We start from the raw sequence: 16,457 nt of genomic DNA on the forward strand, positions 1-16,457 counted from the left end.
CTGAAAAGGCTAGAAACTGAAATAAGGGAAGAGACACAGGCTAAGATGCAGTAGAGGCTGGTTTCATCCCTGTTGGCCTGAGGACTGTGCTTTCTGTATAGGACCGTGACTAATGCATTTAAGTGCGCAAAAAAAAAAAAAAAAAAAAAAGGGAAGGAGAGGTTAGGGAAAGGATGACAGTTCTGGAGCAGTGGTGGTTAGGAGAGTGGGCTCTGAAGTTACAAAGACCCAGCCTTACTCTCTTCGAGCTCTGGGAGCTTGAACAAGATACTCCACCTCTCAGAGCCTACATTTCTCAGCTGTCAAAGGGGAATGAGATAGTAACTGCACCACAGGAGAGTGCTCCCAACCAAAGTAAGTGTTCTGTAAACGTCAGTAATGAGTACAGACACAGTACTATTGCCTCCACCGTAGGTGAGGGTGGCGGTAACTGAGGGACCATGTGCTGAACACCCTGGATGAGGGAGAGACCGGAACAAAGGAAAAGAGAAGCAGCAACAATTAGAAAAATGAAAAGCAGTCCCAAGTACATGTTAAACATGAAAACCTGAGCGTAGAGGAGACCACAGTAAGTTTTTCTAGAAACAGGGACTGCTAGAATGTTGACAGAGGATGGGTATTCCCAGCAAACTCCACGTCAATCCAGAATGGAGGAGCAAGCCCTGTGACCCCCGATGCACTGCAAGCAAACCCAGAGAATGAAAACAGTCCTGAACGAGAACACCGAATGGGTGAGGGTGATTTTAACTGGACCTGAAGGCCAGTACCTCCAAAGGATACTCTCCGGGCCAACCTCATGGTTGTGCAATTTGTGTGATCACACGGGCTACTGCTGCTATCATGCAATTCTTAATACTTTTTTAACAAGGGACAAGCATTTTATCTCTGTGCTGGGCCCCACAAATGTTGTAGCCAACTCTGGATATACTGGTAACGAACATTCATTGGATTAACACACATAGAATAAAATCTAAGGGCTGAGTAGTAAAGAACTTCCCATTATAATCGGACCAGAAAACAATTATTCAAATTGTCATTGAAAATCCTACACTGACCATTAATTTAAAAGACAAAATGTAGCTATTGCCTATTATAGAGAACCCAAGGTCCCCTTCAAACATGCTTCATTCTAGGATTTCTTTTAACGCAAAGTAATCACTCTGATTACCATCATGGCATTTTGCATAATATACCCTTATCGTCATGTTAAAGTGCAATTATTCACTTGCACCTCTTCTGTCTCCCTTCCTGGATCTCGGGTGCCGGGAAGGTGAGGTCATCTTGTTCATCTATGTACCCTTCAGGCATAGCACACGACAGGCCCACATAAATCTCTGCGGGAGGAAGGAAAAGACCAAGTGTCCTCCACAACTGCTGGTGTGAGCCATGAAAGAAGCCCGATTCTCCTGCCCGGACGGGGCACAGAAAGGCTGCGACGCTGCATTTTTGCAGCACAGATGCCGATGCCAGCAGAATGACAAGCCCAATTACCTAGAACCCACCTCTGCCCTGCTTAAACAGCTCTAAAGAAGGCCTAGGCTTCCATTTCTGTCGTAGAACAACCCTCCCATAACCACTTTTGTTCTAATTACAATAAGGTGTCATTTATCTGAACGTCTGAGACCTGACCTGTCCCAGGCTAATTTTTATATATATACCCAGGTTATATATTCCGGAATTTGGATATTTTAACTCCCAAGGAACGTAAGGCCTTATACAGTGCACAGTACAGAGAAGTTGCTCATACACTTAGCACTTCAAATATTAACATAACATGGTTTATTAATATTGGAAAGAAATGAGCTTTAAAAGTATATACACCCTCAATGGGGAAAGGACAGTCTTTTCAGCAAGTGGAAGTGGGAAAATTGGATCTCCACATGCAAAACAATGAACTTGGACCCTCATCTTATACCACTTACAATAATTAACTCAAAATGGATTAAAGACCTAAACCTAAGACCGGAAACTATGAATCTCCTGGGGGAAAAACAACAAAAACAAACAAGGGAAAAGCTTCAGGACATTGGACTTGACAATGATTTCTTGGATGTGACACCAAAAACATAGGCAACAAAAGCAAAAATAAGACAAACAGGTCTACATCAAACTTTCAAAGTTATGTGCAAAGGACACAAAACTTTGCATAACTTCACATCCATTAAAATGCCACTATCAAAAGCCTAGAAAAGAACAAGGGTTGGTAAGAACGGAATGGGAATCCTCATGCACTGTTGGTGGGATTGTGCAGCCACAATGAAAAGCAATACGGAAGTTCCTCAAAAAAGTAAGAAGAGAATTACTAGGCCCTGCCAGGTCAGTTAGTTAGAACATCATCCCGATACGCCAAGGTTGCAGGTTCGATCCCCGTTCAGGGAACACATAAGACTCAACCAGTGAATGTATGGATGTGTGGAACAACAAATTTATGTTTCTCTCTTTCTCTCTCAAACCAATCAATAAAAATTCTTAAAAAATAGATTTACTATATGATCCACAATCCGCTTCTGGGTATGCATATATATAAAAGAACTGAAAACAGGATCTGGCAGAGGTATTTCCATACCCAGGTTCATGCAGCATTATTCACAATAGCCAACCAACGGATGAGTGGATAAAGCAAATGTATATACACATAATGGAATATTTTTCAGTCTTTAAAAAGAAGAACATTTTGTCACATGCCACAACAATTGGTGACCCTTGAGAACAATGTAGTGCCGTTGGGTTTCTATCATTTGCACACCAAACTCCTGACCGCTCCACTCCCTGAATCCAGTAAGTCACAGCCCTAGTGAAACTGTCTTCCCTGACTTTCTGCTGCAACAGCCTTCTTCCCGGAGTCCTTGCCTGTTGGCTCCGCCCACCCAATCCTGGCTAGAGGCTCAGCCAGTGACCTGTCCAATCACAAGTATGGCCCTGCACCTTCCGTGCTTAAAATACAATTGGCCTCCCAGTCACGCAGGATAAAGCCTTTACTACTTGCCCTTTCAGACTACAACCTGCCCACTACCTACCCTTCCAGCCACATCGCTCACCTGCCCACTACCCCACACACACTCATGCAACCGGACACTGCCAAGCTTTGCACCTGCTGGTTTTTCTGCTTAAGATACTCTTCCTTCCCTGCCCATTTGTAAAAACATCTACTTCTTCATTCTCCAACTCAAACATCATCTCCTTTGGAAAAGTCACCATCCTCCTCAGCACGGTCACTCCTTACTTCTTTCCCTGTGTATTATTTTCACAACTGTCGTAGACGATGTCTGTGTCCCACCCATACCCTCTTGGCCTGGCCACTTCAGTGCCCGCAGTCCTGACTTCCAGCTGCCAGCACCTGCATTTCTTGGCCTGACTGCTTCCTCTGGCCGCTGAGCCTGCTTTGCTCACTCATGCGGCAGGATGGAAAGTGCTTGGGGATTCATGCCCAAACACCCCCACCTAGCAGTGCGCAACCAACAACCGACAGGGTTGCTGTTTGAACCCCAGCTCCCTGACCTGGGGTAGGGATAACCAAGGTGCACGTTCTATACAGGCTCCCAGGGGCCCCAGGGGGTACAGCTCCAGCTCTGCTCAGTGAGCACCGGCTCTGGAACACCTTTCACTGGTTGCCTTCCCTTCCCTGTCTCACCCCTTCATCTCTCAAACTACCGGCAGTTAAATTAAATGTTTTCCCTGGGTCTGCTTTGGAGGTAACAACACCTAGCATTTCCATAGTATTTACTGTGTGCCAGACACTATTTTAAACACTCATTTAATCTTCAGAGCACCCCTGAAAAATAATCCAAAATTTAGATGGTGGACATTGGGCATTATGGCAGTCCCCCCCCTTATCTGCAGGGGATAAGATGCAAGACCCCCAGGGGGTGCCGGAAACCTCGATTAGTAGCAAACCCTGTATATACTCTGTTGCTTCCTATAGATACTTACCTATGATAAAGGTTAGGCACACTAAGAGATTAACAATAGCTAATAAGATAGAACAATTACAACAATATACTGTAATAAAAGTTGAGACTATGGTCTTTCTCTCAAAGTATCCTATTGCACTGCACTCATCCTTCTTCTTTTTAAAAAAAATATATTTTATTGATTTTTTACAGAGAGGAAGGGAAAGGGATAGAGTCAGAAACATCGGTGAGAGAGAAACATCAATCAGCTGCCTCCTGCACATCCCCTTCTGGGGACCCGCAACCAAGGTACATGCCCTTGACCGGAATCGAACCTGGGACCCTTCAGTCCACAGGCCGACGCTCTATCCAGTGAGCCAAACCAGTTAGGGCAACACTCACCCTTCTTGTGATGATATGAGATAAATTGCCTACGTGATGAGATGAAGTGAGGTGAATGACGTAGGCACGGGGATAGCATTAGGCTATACCAATGGTCGGCAAACCGAGGCTCACAAGCCACATGCGGCTCTTTGGCCCCTTGAGTGTGGCTCTTCCACAAAATACCACGTGCGGGCGCGCACATACAGTGCGACTGAAACTTCATGGCCCATGGGCAGAAGTCGGTTTTCGGCCTGGGCAAGTCTATTTTGAAGAAGTGGTTCTAACGCCGAGCCACACTCAAGGGGCCAAAGAGCCGCATGTGGCTCGCGAGCCGTGGTTTGCCGACCACTGGGCTATAATGACCTCCTGACCATGTCAGATCAGAAGGAGGATCAGCTGCTTTGGGTGATCCTAGATCAGGGAGCCATCACAGTGTCAATAGGTTATATGTCAGGAGTAGAAGATGCTGAGAAATTTTAATGTTTTCAGACTGCAGTGACCATGGGTAACGAACTGCGACAAGCAAATCTTCGCATAAAGGGCGAGGACTACTGTACAAGGCTAAGAAACTCACCCGCGGCCATAGAGGTAGTAAATATATTTAGCATCTTCCATATTCTATTACAACCATCTGTGTATATGTCATTCTTCTTCACTGGACCATGGCCCTCTCAAGGGAGACCTTTTTAAAATCTTTTTCAACATTCCCAGCATCTAGCAGAGAGCCAGGCACGTAGCAGATGCTCAAGAAATATGGGTTTTGAATAGTGCCTGCACCCTGCTACTCAAACACGCTGTGCGCTTTTCCTTCCTCTGTGCCTTTTCGCAAACAGGAGCCCTGAACACTTTTTCTGTGTATCCCTCTCACCCTTGTCCACTCTCCTCCCCCCCCCTCCTACCCCCCCTCCCCCGCCACCACACACACACACACAGGACAAGAATTCCCGATCCTTGCTGTGGCAGTCAAAACAAGGAATTCTCACATCTGGGACAAAGCAGATGTCAGACAGCAAATGACCCCTCTAATATCAAGTAAACAAACCCAAATACATGAATCTGCACACTTTTGCCAAGCTGTTATTTATGTACTTATTTTCATTTGAGAGACTCTTATTTATCATAGAACGTGGCTTCTTCTCCATAAACTCCACTAACACTCAATTCTCCCTTATCCTGAAGACCTTCCCTCAAATCAGTCTTTCCCCCTAAGCCACCAAACTGCTATGACCTCCTCCCTCCATGTGACTGTCAATATCTACTTGGTCTAAATTCTGACCTCGACCTCTGCCTCTCTTATATAAAAGGCCTGTAGCCATCATGCCGTCAGGACCAAAGGAGCAGCGGCCCCCGTGGCAGGTGGGGCGGGGTGCGAGCTACTAGCAGAGCCACGAGCAGTGGAGAGCTATGAGCGGTGGAGGGAGGGGCAGCCAGCTGTGGCAAGCAGAAGTGAGCTACTCGCACACATTTCCGTGCGCGCTGAGCCTCTAGTATATAATAAAGAAGAGCTTCCCTGAGGCACCATTTGTGCTAAGCCCTGACGTTTTCGTGGGCTTTCAACTTGCAGGGTTCTGGCAACTCTGTCTTGAACTCCTGACTTCAAACTGCATCCTAGTCATCTTGACACCTTTGGCTTCCACTTGCTTCTCAATCTGCTACTGCTGCTCTCCAGGTTACGGCTCTGTCCTCTGCCAGATTTCTCATGTTTTCCATCCCTTATGTAACTAATTCCCTGCATTATAGTCTTTCAGTTTGAAATACCTACAGTGGTGTTTATTTCCTGACTGGACTGCAACTAATACAGAAATTGACAAAAGACTTGGCAAAAACAAAACAAAACACCAGAAAAGCTAGGAATAAAAACAACCACCGCCATCTCACATTTATGAAAGGCTCACTATATACCAGACACTCTCACGGTCGTGTGTTTTTGAAATGAACTCAATGGATTACCATAGCAACCCTGTGATGTAGGTACCTCTGTTATCCCCCTTTTAAGATGAGGAAACTGAGGCTCAGAGAGATAAAATAATTTGCTGTTCCAAAGACGGTCAGTAGTAGAACTGGGACTCAAATCCAGACAACCTGGCTCCAGAGTGCACTCTCCAAAACACAAAGCCCAGCGCCGTGTTTCAAGCAGGGAGGTAGTCAACAGGATCAAGTGCAACCAAGAGGTCAGGTAAGATAAGGGCTGCGAGGCATCTACTGGATTTAGCAATAAGGAAGTCACGAGAAGCCCAGAACAGGAAAGTCAGAAACCAGACAGCATGAGGCTGGCCAGTAAGCCAGAGGTTAGGAAGTAGAGACAAGAGGAGCAAACCTTTCTCTCGAGAAGTCTGGCTCTGAAGAGGAGTCACAAAACCAGGCAGGAGATGAAAGAGAAGCAGAGCTTTCTTCACTCCTGCTTTGTTTTAGAAACGACAGCAGCTTGAATGTTTAAATATTGACGGGACTGAGCCAGTTGATGGGGAGTCTGAAATCGTGAGGCAGGAGGACAACAGAGCAGGGTCTGGTCCCCAAGAGGCCAGAGGGGCGGGCTGTAGAGTCCAGGATCCACGTAGAATCTCTTCTTCTGCAACAGGGGGCAGAAAGCAAGGATGGCTGCAGACTCAGAACATGCTGTATTTTGGTGAAGTTATTTTACTATGGCTTCTATCTTTTCTGAGCTAGAGAACGAGGCCATTAGCAGAAGGAAGGGTGGAGTAGAGGGGTGAAGGGTGTGAGGAGCAGAGAAAAGCTTGAGATCAGCCACAGTGCTGAATGGGGGCCTACTGTGGAAAGATAGGAGTCCCCAGCCAGAGGCCCCAAGTGTAGTTGGAATTTGTGGTTTTACTTGGGCAGGAATTCTCAAGGTATCTTCAGCCCGAGGTGTAGGCAAAAGACATGAACAAATGGGATGACCCAGATTAGGTGTAAAAGAAGGAAAGCAAAGAAACTGAGTAAAAGACAGTGGCAGGAGCAACTGACCAGATGAGCCATGGACTATAAAGGAGGTAGGTGAACGCAGGCGGTCAGAGAGCAGATGTAGTCAGTTACTACTGACTGAGGAGAGGGTCTAAGGCAAGTAAAAATGGCATCTGATGGCATTATCTCTGAGCAGGAACAGTTTTGATGTTATAATACAAGGGTGCAGCCATGGGAGAGGGCAGTTGATTTCAAAAAAAGAAGTGAAGGTGACTGGAAATAGGGTAAAAAAACATGCACACTAAAATAAAAAATTTTTTTAAATCCTGAGAATTTTGGATAGAGTTCTGTGAGGTGAGGGCATGATTTGAGAAGACAGTGAGTTGAGGAGGGAGAGGCCTGAAGAGTTTAACGAACAGGAGTGGGAAGAAAAAGGTAGTGGAAGGTCTGCAATGGACATTGGTTGTTTCTGCTTGTTCAATATCCATCGGTCCTATTTCTAATAACAGCATCTTCACTTTGCTTTGGAGGCCACCTCTTTCCTCCTCAGGCACCAAGAGGACTTCCAAAATATTCATAATATTCTATAGTTTAACCTGGAGCATAGGAACATGAGTGTTCATGTTATTATTTTTTAAACCATACAGATACATTTTATTCTTTAGATTAAAGAGATGCATTTTATATACTTTGGATATAGATTTCACAGTTCAAACGAACATACTAAAACTTCCTTTCTCCATGCTCTAAAGATAAGGGCCGGTGTCAGGTCAGAGCCAGCTGAGTTACAAAGATTGGCTTTGGCGCCTGACCCAGTTTAGGTCCACGAGACACCAGGCCAAGCTCTTGCTGGAACTATGAGGAAAGAGGTGCTCTCTTTCTTGCCGTAGTTGTGAAGCTTGTTTGTACAACAGATCCCTTCCCTAACAATAAAGCTAACACAGAAGAACGCAGAGACAAGAGGAAGGTGGTAGATCCCCGACATCATTTGAATACCTAGTTCCAGCCATCCCTGAAGCCAGATACCTGGGGCTCTTCAACAACACGAGCTAATTTGCCTTCGGTTTATGACCTTTTAATGAAAAAGAAACCTAACCCAGTAGTATAGTCAAATAAAGGATTCTCAATTCAACAGCCTGATCCTTTTCAACACATAAGCCAAACCATGCCCTCCTTCTGCTCAAGACCCTGCAATGGCTCTCAAAGTAAAGCCTAAAGTTCTCGGGGTGGCCTACCAGGCCCTCCACAGTCTGCCCCCATCGCACCACACCCTCAGCCTATGACTTTCCATTGCTCACTGTGCTCTAGCCACACCGGCCTCTGGGCTATTCCCTGACACCCCGAAAATGTGCCTTCAGGCCCCTGCTTTGGCTGTTCCCTCCACCTGGACACTCCTCCAGACATCCACTCACAAACTGCCTCACTTCCTTCACGTCTCTGCTCCGATCTCCAGTTCTCAATAAGGCCTACCTGCATCCCCACCCCCATGGCCAGTGATCCTGAACACTCCCCTCCCTGCCCTACTGCTTCTTCCTTCCATAGCATTTATTACATGATACAGTAAATTTACCCAGGGAGGGCGAGAGTCAACTGGTTGATTCATCTCAAGTTCCTAGAACAGTGCCTGACTCTTAGCAGGCCCTCAAATATTTGCTGAGTGAACAAATAAAAAGGCATCCAAGGAGCAGAACGTGGCTCGTGGAGAGAAAGGACACTAACTTTTATCTCCTAAACCTGATGTACGTGGAGTACAGGAGGAAAAGACACCTCCATTTCAAAGACTTCAGGGGAAGCAGTGACCTAAGGGGGCTGGAAGTAGGTGGAAGAGTTCAGTAAAGAGGCTGAGGATGTGGGCAGGGGTGTTAACCACCATTGGGGCTTAAGCGGGATTGATGTTAAGTTTGGGGGAGGCACACGGGAGTTGGAGACCAAGTCAAGGGAGAAGCAGCCCAGGTTTGCAGATGAAAGTGAAAAAAGAGAGATGGACCCGTGGTTTACTTACATTTTAGCTGGAAATGAAGGATGTAGCGATAGAAGGCCTGGTGAGCTAAGCTGGCTTTAAAAGACTTAGTCTTAGCAACTCTTGGCAGAAAGGGTTCCTCCCATTACTCCATGGTTTGGATGATTTTAGACCTTGTGGGTGGAGAGGCCAGGGTCTTCCCCTCCTCCTAGTACCCCGGAGGCCATTCAGACGTGTCTGCTGGACCGGGACACAAGGCATCCCTGCTCATGGCGCCATCCTGGGCCCACAGAAAGCAATTCCCCTCGCGTGATATAATAACCCTGCACTGTAAGCAGCCTGTCAAATCCTCATTCTCCAAGCCCAGCACTGACTCTGAAGCAGGCATCCAGGATCACAACCCTAATATCCAAAAAGCCAAGAGAGCAGGCTTCTTTTTTTTTTGTTTATTTATCTTCACCCGATGATACTTTTTCATTGATTTTTAGAGAGAGTGGAAGGGAGGTGGAGAGACGGAGAGAGAAAGATCGATGTGAGAAAGACATATCCATTGGTTGCCTCCTGCATGCACCCTGACCAGGGCCAGGGATTGAGCCTGCAACCCAGGTACATGCCCTTGACGGGAATGGAACCCAGGACCCTTCGGTCCGCATGCCAACGCTCTATCCCACTGAGCCAAACCAGCTAGGGCAGAATAGGCTTCTTTTTAAAGACAAACCGGAGCACTCAAGGTTCCTACCTGCCCTGCCTGCTGCCCAGGCAAGAAAAAGCAGGGCAAAGGGAAGCCTTCCTTCCACTGGTCCTGGTTCACCTTTCATGCTTGTCAGCTTCTCTCTACAGAAATGTCTCCAGAGTTATGAAAACATATATGCACATGCCAAGATTCAAGGAAAATGTGACTCCCAGAGAAACAAATTATATTGCTTAGCCTCTAAGGAAAAGTGAGTTACTATAAATCAGACCCTTGGGAATGATGTCATTTTGGTGTTCCTTACAGCGCTAAGGAGACTTATTAAATATTCAATAATTACCCCTGGCCATTGTTCTCAGTGGTTAGAGTGTCGGCCCATGCACCGAAGCGTCTCAGGTTCAATTCCTGGTAAAAGGCACGTGCCTAGGTTGCAGGTTTGATCCCTGGCCCAATCGATGTGTCTCCTCTCTCTCTCACTCTCGCCCCCTCACCCTTCTACTCTCTCTAAAAAAAAAAAAAAAAAAAAAAAAATCAATGGAGCCTGGCTAGTATGGCTCAGTTGGTTGAGCATCATCCCATGCACCAAGACGTCCCCAGTTTGATTTCTAGTAAGGGCACATGGGTTTTGGCTCAATCCCCAGTGGGAGCATGCAATTGATGCTTCTCTCTCATCAATGTTTCTCTTCCTCTCTCTCTCTCTCCCTTCCTCTCTCTTTAAAAATCAATTAAAAAATTTTTTAAAGAATCAATGGAAAAAATATCCTGTGGTAAAGATCAACCAAAAAAATCAATAATTAATAATAAGGCCTTCAAAACTGTCTCTCCCATATAACTGTCTCTGTAAAAGCAGCCAGCAGAAATTAGACTTGATCCTGACCTCCTGTCCATCAACAAGATCTTGGTGGTACAGGGCATATGTCCTCCCAGTACTTATTAGTGAAATGCCCACACTTCTGGGTCAGGTGTCCTCCAAAAGTGGACCATTAAGCAAATATTTAAAATAGCCATCTGTAGTAGCCAGCCGCCAAGATGGCCCCCATGACCCCTAACTTAATGTTGCTGATCAGTTCTGTGACTTTAAGTGAAACTACAAATAATGAAGCCATTGGCTAATTATATAAACAGGAGTGCCTATATTCATTCATACCCTCTTCCCACACTGTCCCGGCATTGGTCTATGTGACCAACAGAATATGGCAGAGGCATGTATGTCACTTCCAAGATTAGCTTATACAAGATTGGGGATTGAGTCTTGGGATCTCTCACTTGCTGGAATCACTTGCTGGAAGAAACCAGTTGCTGTGCCCAATGGAGAGGAACCAATGCCGCCAACAGCCACCTGAGTGAGCTTGGATGTTCACTCCCCATTCCAGCCTTCAGATGACCACAACCCTCGTCAACAGCTCGGTGGGAACCTCATGAAAGACCTGAGTCAGAACCACCCAGCTACCCTGCTCCCTGATTTTTGACCCACAGGTACTATTTTCAGGTGCTAAATTTTGGGGTAATTCATTACACAGCAATAGATAAATTAATTCACTATCCTACACAGACCTGAGATGGAAATCGAAAGATGTAACCTCAGTTCCTAACCAACATACATATAGGACAGTGGTCGGCAAACTCATTAGTCAACAGAGCCAAATATCAACAGTACAACGATTGAAATTTCTTTTGAGAGTCAAATTTTTTAAACTTAAACTTCTTCTAACGCCACTTCTTCAAAATAGACTCGCCCAGGCCATGGTATTTTGTGGAAGAGCCACACTCAAGGGGCCAAAGAGCCGCATGTGGCTAGCGAGCCGCAGTTTGCTGACCACTGATATAGGACAATTACTCTTTCCATGAGAAAGCAACAAATTATTCAGTCATTTCAACAATTTCTTATTGAGAGGTAAATATGAGGAAGGTATTTCCAACCGGCATAAGCCTTCATATAGTTTATAATCTATAAAATAAAGAAAAACAAAGAGCCATTCACACACACCTCAAGTTGCTCAATCCACTGGCTTTATTAGCTTTTTAAGTCTTCTTGCTCCTAATGCTTTTCCCCTGACTCCCCACTCTTTGCTTTTGCAAACCCTCTCAAGAAGGTATATCAAGCACCCTCCCTAGATATTTTGAGTGCTCAGTGCAGGCATGCTCCTTTTAATTGTACCACATGCCCTCCCATCTAAGGGGGAAAGAAAGTTAGGTTCCCTAATTTCACTTAGTAGTAGAACAAGAAGGAATTCATTTCATATTTTACTAGGAGAAGGAAATCCTGGTCACCAGGGTTGAGAACAATTCTAATTTCTGCAACTAGTAATAAATGTCAACCGCAGCGCTGGTACAATCGCGGCTCAAGCCCTGGTCACAGCTGAAATGGCGATGGGGGAGGGGGGTGCGGCCCCTTACCCGCCCCTGGACTCTGCTGTCTCTCAAAGCAGCAGGAGGGTTTCGCTGCTCAGAGAAAATCAGGAGCCTCTCTTTGCACAAAGAAGGTCAAAGGGCGAGCTCTCTTTCCCTCGACCACAAAACCAGCGTCTGCCAAACCTAAATAGTGTGGGAGGCCGTCAGAGGTGAAGGGAGCCCAGACAGAAAACCACAGCTGAGTCTCCTCCCGCCGCTGGGGTCTGAGTCAGGTGACTTCTCCGGGCACACAACAAACCTAAACAAAGATCCCTCCCCACATGACAGACGGGGGGAGAGGGCTGGCAGTGAGACCGAAGCTGCCCAGACCTGCTGCAGAAAACCATTAGCTCGTACTTCTCGGCAGCCCCAGCCAGCTGGAGGGACCTACAAGTTACTTTGCAGCTCAGCCTTCGGGGATGCGCCAGGAGGGACTTGGGACCCCATCCCAGGGCACAGGCGCCGAGCACTGCCCGCAAGCCTCCGGCCCCGACCCGCAGGCGGGACCCCTCCCACCAGCTATCACCAGCGCGCCAGACCAGTCACAGCCCGGCCAGCCCGTCCCCTCCGCCCGCTTCCCCGCAGCTGCGACCCCACGGGGGCGGCAGAGAGGAAACGCCTTTTCCAAGGGAAAGGCTCTGGGGGCGAGGGTACGGCCGTGCGCCTCCACCTCCCCACCCCCAGGGAAGGGGCGCCAGGGTGGGCGAGGCCCGGTGCCCACGGGAGCTGGGGACCATCATCCCCTTGGGGAGAGACACGACCCTCCCGATCCCCAGCTAAGCGCGCCCCACCTTGTCGCCGAAGCTGCGGGCCGTCAGCAGGTCCGGGCTGGGCGTGCTGTCGCCGCCCACGGCCTCCTCGCTGCTGGAGCCGGCCAGCGGGTGCGGCATGTCGCGAAGGGAGTGGGGCCCCGTGGACGGCAGGGCCTTGGGGAGCCCGCCCGACATGGCGAGCACCGCCCGGAACGCGCGGCCGAGGCCCCGCTCGGCCGCCGCTCTGTCAGAGGCCCTGCACCCGCCGGGCTGGAAGCCGCCGCCGCCGCCGCCGCCGCCGCCCGCCGGCACCTCTCTGCCCGCGGGGCTGGGCTGGGCTGGGCTGGCTGCTCCGCGCTGCGCGCCCCCGCTCCGCGCCCGAGCCCCGCGGTCCGCTCGCACCTTGGCCGCTGGCGGCCGGCCAGCACCGCCACGCCGCCCAGCCCGCTCGCGCCCCGCCCCCGCGGCGCCTGGGCCACCCGGGAAGGAGGGGAGGGGACAAGGGGAACCGGAGGAGGGAGGACGGGAGGCGGGCAGCCCCGCCCCGCCCGCCGCCCCGCAGGAAGTGCGCCCGGAGCCCTCGGCCTCGGCCCTCCTAGTGTCCAACCTCGCCTCCGAGAGACCGGCCCTGCGGAGGCTGCGCGCCGTGCCCAGCGCAGATGTTTAACGGAAATCGGAGGTGGGAAAGACGTTGGAGGAGCCCGTTCCATTCCACCCGCGTTTACTGGTGCGCCCCCGGGCAGCCACGCTTGGAGATGGGGGCTTTGGAGCACGCACGTGGGTCGGGATCTTCTGGCCTTTAACCCAAAATGGAAGGAATTATGAGCCATAATAGGAATGGCATAAAGGACTAGTACTAGGCTCGAAGGAGAGAACAAACAATTCAAGGAGATGATCTGGGGTTTCTTCAAATGCACGCTGAGACCCCCGTGCCATCTTGCTTCTGCAGCTAAGCTGGGTTTCTGTAAGGTTAAACCTCATGAGTGAACATCTGTAAGTAAAGAGAGGGAGTGCTACCAATGACACGACTTTTAAACTCACACCTGGACTGAACTGAAGCTTTTTGAAAGAACAGTGAGATTTAAGCTCTTTTTCATGCTTTTGTGCTTTCGGGCCTTTGGCTGAGCTGGATTCTCAGCTTTCTTTGCTAGCAGAGTGGAGATAGGCAGGCATGGCTTCAGCCACGTGGGGTGAAAGTTCACTTCCTTTTCCCACCTTACCTGCCTCTGCAGCGTTTGCTCTAGGCCAAGTCAGTAGAGGTTATCAGTCCAGGCAAGAACAAATCAATACTAACAATGTAACAGGTAGGGGTGGCTTATTGTGAGGGAGCACGTTTTTTCCCCTATCTGTTCCCAAACTCTAGGTTTGTCCCGTTTCACCACAAATCTTGAAGCTGGGATTCACTGTGGTCTACACCACACTTTAATCTAGAAACAAGTGATGTTTCGGCAGGAGGAGAATGCAGAAAGTTGAAGCTGACCCAAAATATCACTCAGAGACTCAATGAGCTTCAAAGACCTTCCTTATCCTCCCCAGCGTGATTCTTTGGGCCTTAGTCCTCAGTTATCATCTTTTGTCTCCTCCGCATGTGTCTGCCTTGTGGGGAGACTAGGGCTCAGAGGGCACTGGGAACAATTTCAAGTGCTGCATCTTCTTCACAGGAATGCCAAGGTCTGGTCCTCTTGGAACTGGGTAAAATTAACACTATATATCCAACAGCTGCTTGACAACTACCACAGGCCCTATTCACGGTTCTTCTGATTGGCGTTAAAATGCACAGCATGAATATAACTAGAAATGAGTGTTCTATAGATGTATAGCATAGGGATTTCTTATTGAATGGCGGTATTTATTTTAGCAACCAGGCTGCCGTACCATAGTGGGGATTTTATTAAGACTCCACACAGCTTTCTCTTCAAGGACACCAAGGAAGAGTAAAATGTGATCGACATTAGAATTCCTGCTTGGTCACCACAAGTGGGTGACCCTGAGCAAGTTGCCTAACCTTAATGAACCTGTTTTCTAACCTGAAGGGAGGAGCACAGGGAGCAAGGTAGTGTTGTGAGAATGAAATCGTATTCCTAGCAAAATACTGGTGTGGCATAGACCTCCCTTCCTTTCCCTCTCTGTCAAGTTTTCTCTGCTCCTGTTAGGAAGTAATAATCCCAACGTTTTCACAATTAAACATGCTGCACTCCAAACTCCTCTATTTGCTCAGTTTGGATCAGAGTACCATTTTCTATGTTCCCATCCCGCCAAAAAAACCCTAAAACAAAACAAAAACATAAAACCAGAGTTCCTGAAAGGCTGGATTCAAAATGGAAACAGTTTATTTATTTATTTTTCAATTTCCTGGTTGGTCAGTGGCATCTGGCCACAATGACCCAGTGGGTAGTCATCAAAACTAAAGAAAGTGAACTTCGGTAGAAAACATTTTGGTAAAAGTTTCCACCATTCATTTTAAGCCCAGGACTGCCTATTCATATTCACCATTTCCTGTTGTATTGCAGTGTTCCTTGTGGTGGAAAACTGACAGTGAAATAACGTTAAGTGTCCCAAAGTAGAAGACTATGCTTTTACTAAAGGTTCTCAAAGCAACATGGTGCTGAGGAGGAAATATGAAGTTTTTATGAGATTTTATTTTATTTCTTATTGATTGGTTTGAGAGACAGAGAGGAAGGGAGAGAGAGAAACATCGATTTGTTGCTCCTCCCATTTATGCCTTCATTGGTTGATTCTTTCGGGCCCTGACCAGGATCGACCCCACAACCTTGGTGCATCTGGACGACACCAACTAACTGAGCTACTTGGCCAGGGCCTGAAAATTTTATATCAGAACAGAAAATGATTGTGTTTGGTGGAATTTGTGGAGGGCTGAGCTCTGAGGAAGAACAAACTAGATATGTGTGTTTGGGGGCACAGGGAAGATGCCACCAGAACCCAAGAACTGAGCCTGGGGCCTTCCCGCATCCATAGGGAATCTTAGGCATTTAGGCTTGTGCCTTACAGGGGCCAGGGCCTTGGGCCCCAAAATTGGTACGCTTGCCAAGCTGGAATCCTGTAAATCTCACTAGCAAGTCTGTGAGGACTTTACATGAGCACCCAGACCTCAGAGACAAAGCAGAGCCACAACAGAGCATTCTCTTTCTCTCCCCTGGTACAGCATGTGCTTAGGCTGTATTCATGTTTGTGTTAGCTGCTCACCCTCTTCTGGTTTTTAATACAATCATGGCTTTATTCTACATGGCATCCCAAACCCTGCCTCAAAATAACACCAGCACTTCTGAAGTGGACGGCTGATGAGGACAAAGGAGGTTTTCAAAGAGCATTCAGAAGTGACATGGACAAAGCCACAGAGGGCTGTCTCAAACAAGAGGGACAACTCAGAAGGCGCTGTCACCAACAGAGGCAAAATTGTGTGGATGATTTAATTCAGCCAATGGTATCCCAGGAAAAAGCAAAAGCCAGCAGGTCCACTTGAGGCTAGG

The 16,457-nt window shown here is 47.9% G+C and overlaps 1 protein-coding gene across 1 annotated transcript in view; it reads right to left on the reverse strand.

Annotated features, from left to right (window-relative positions):
* The window catches only part of SNX30 (sorting nexin family member 30), an 86,868-nt gene extending 73,462 nt beyond the window's left edge, over positions 1-13,406 (reverse strand). The window contains exon 1 of the mRNA XM_079791057.1: positions 13,009-13,406. Within this exon, the coding sequence (XP_079647183.1) occupies positions 13,009-13,164 (156 nt within the window). The 5' untranslated portion in view covers positions 13,165-13,406. The remainder of the gene's footprint in view (positions 1-13,008) is intronic.
* Positions 13,407-16,457: the final 3,051 nt, after the last annotated feature.

This window comes from Cnephaeus nilssonii (assembly GCF_951640355.1).
Source record: "Cnephaeus nilssonii genome assembly, chromosome: 14".
NCBI classification, from domain to species: Eukaryota; Metazoa; Chordata; class Mammalia; order Chiroptera; family Vespertilionidae; genus Cnephaeus; species Cnephaeus nilssonii.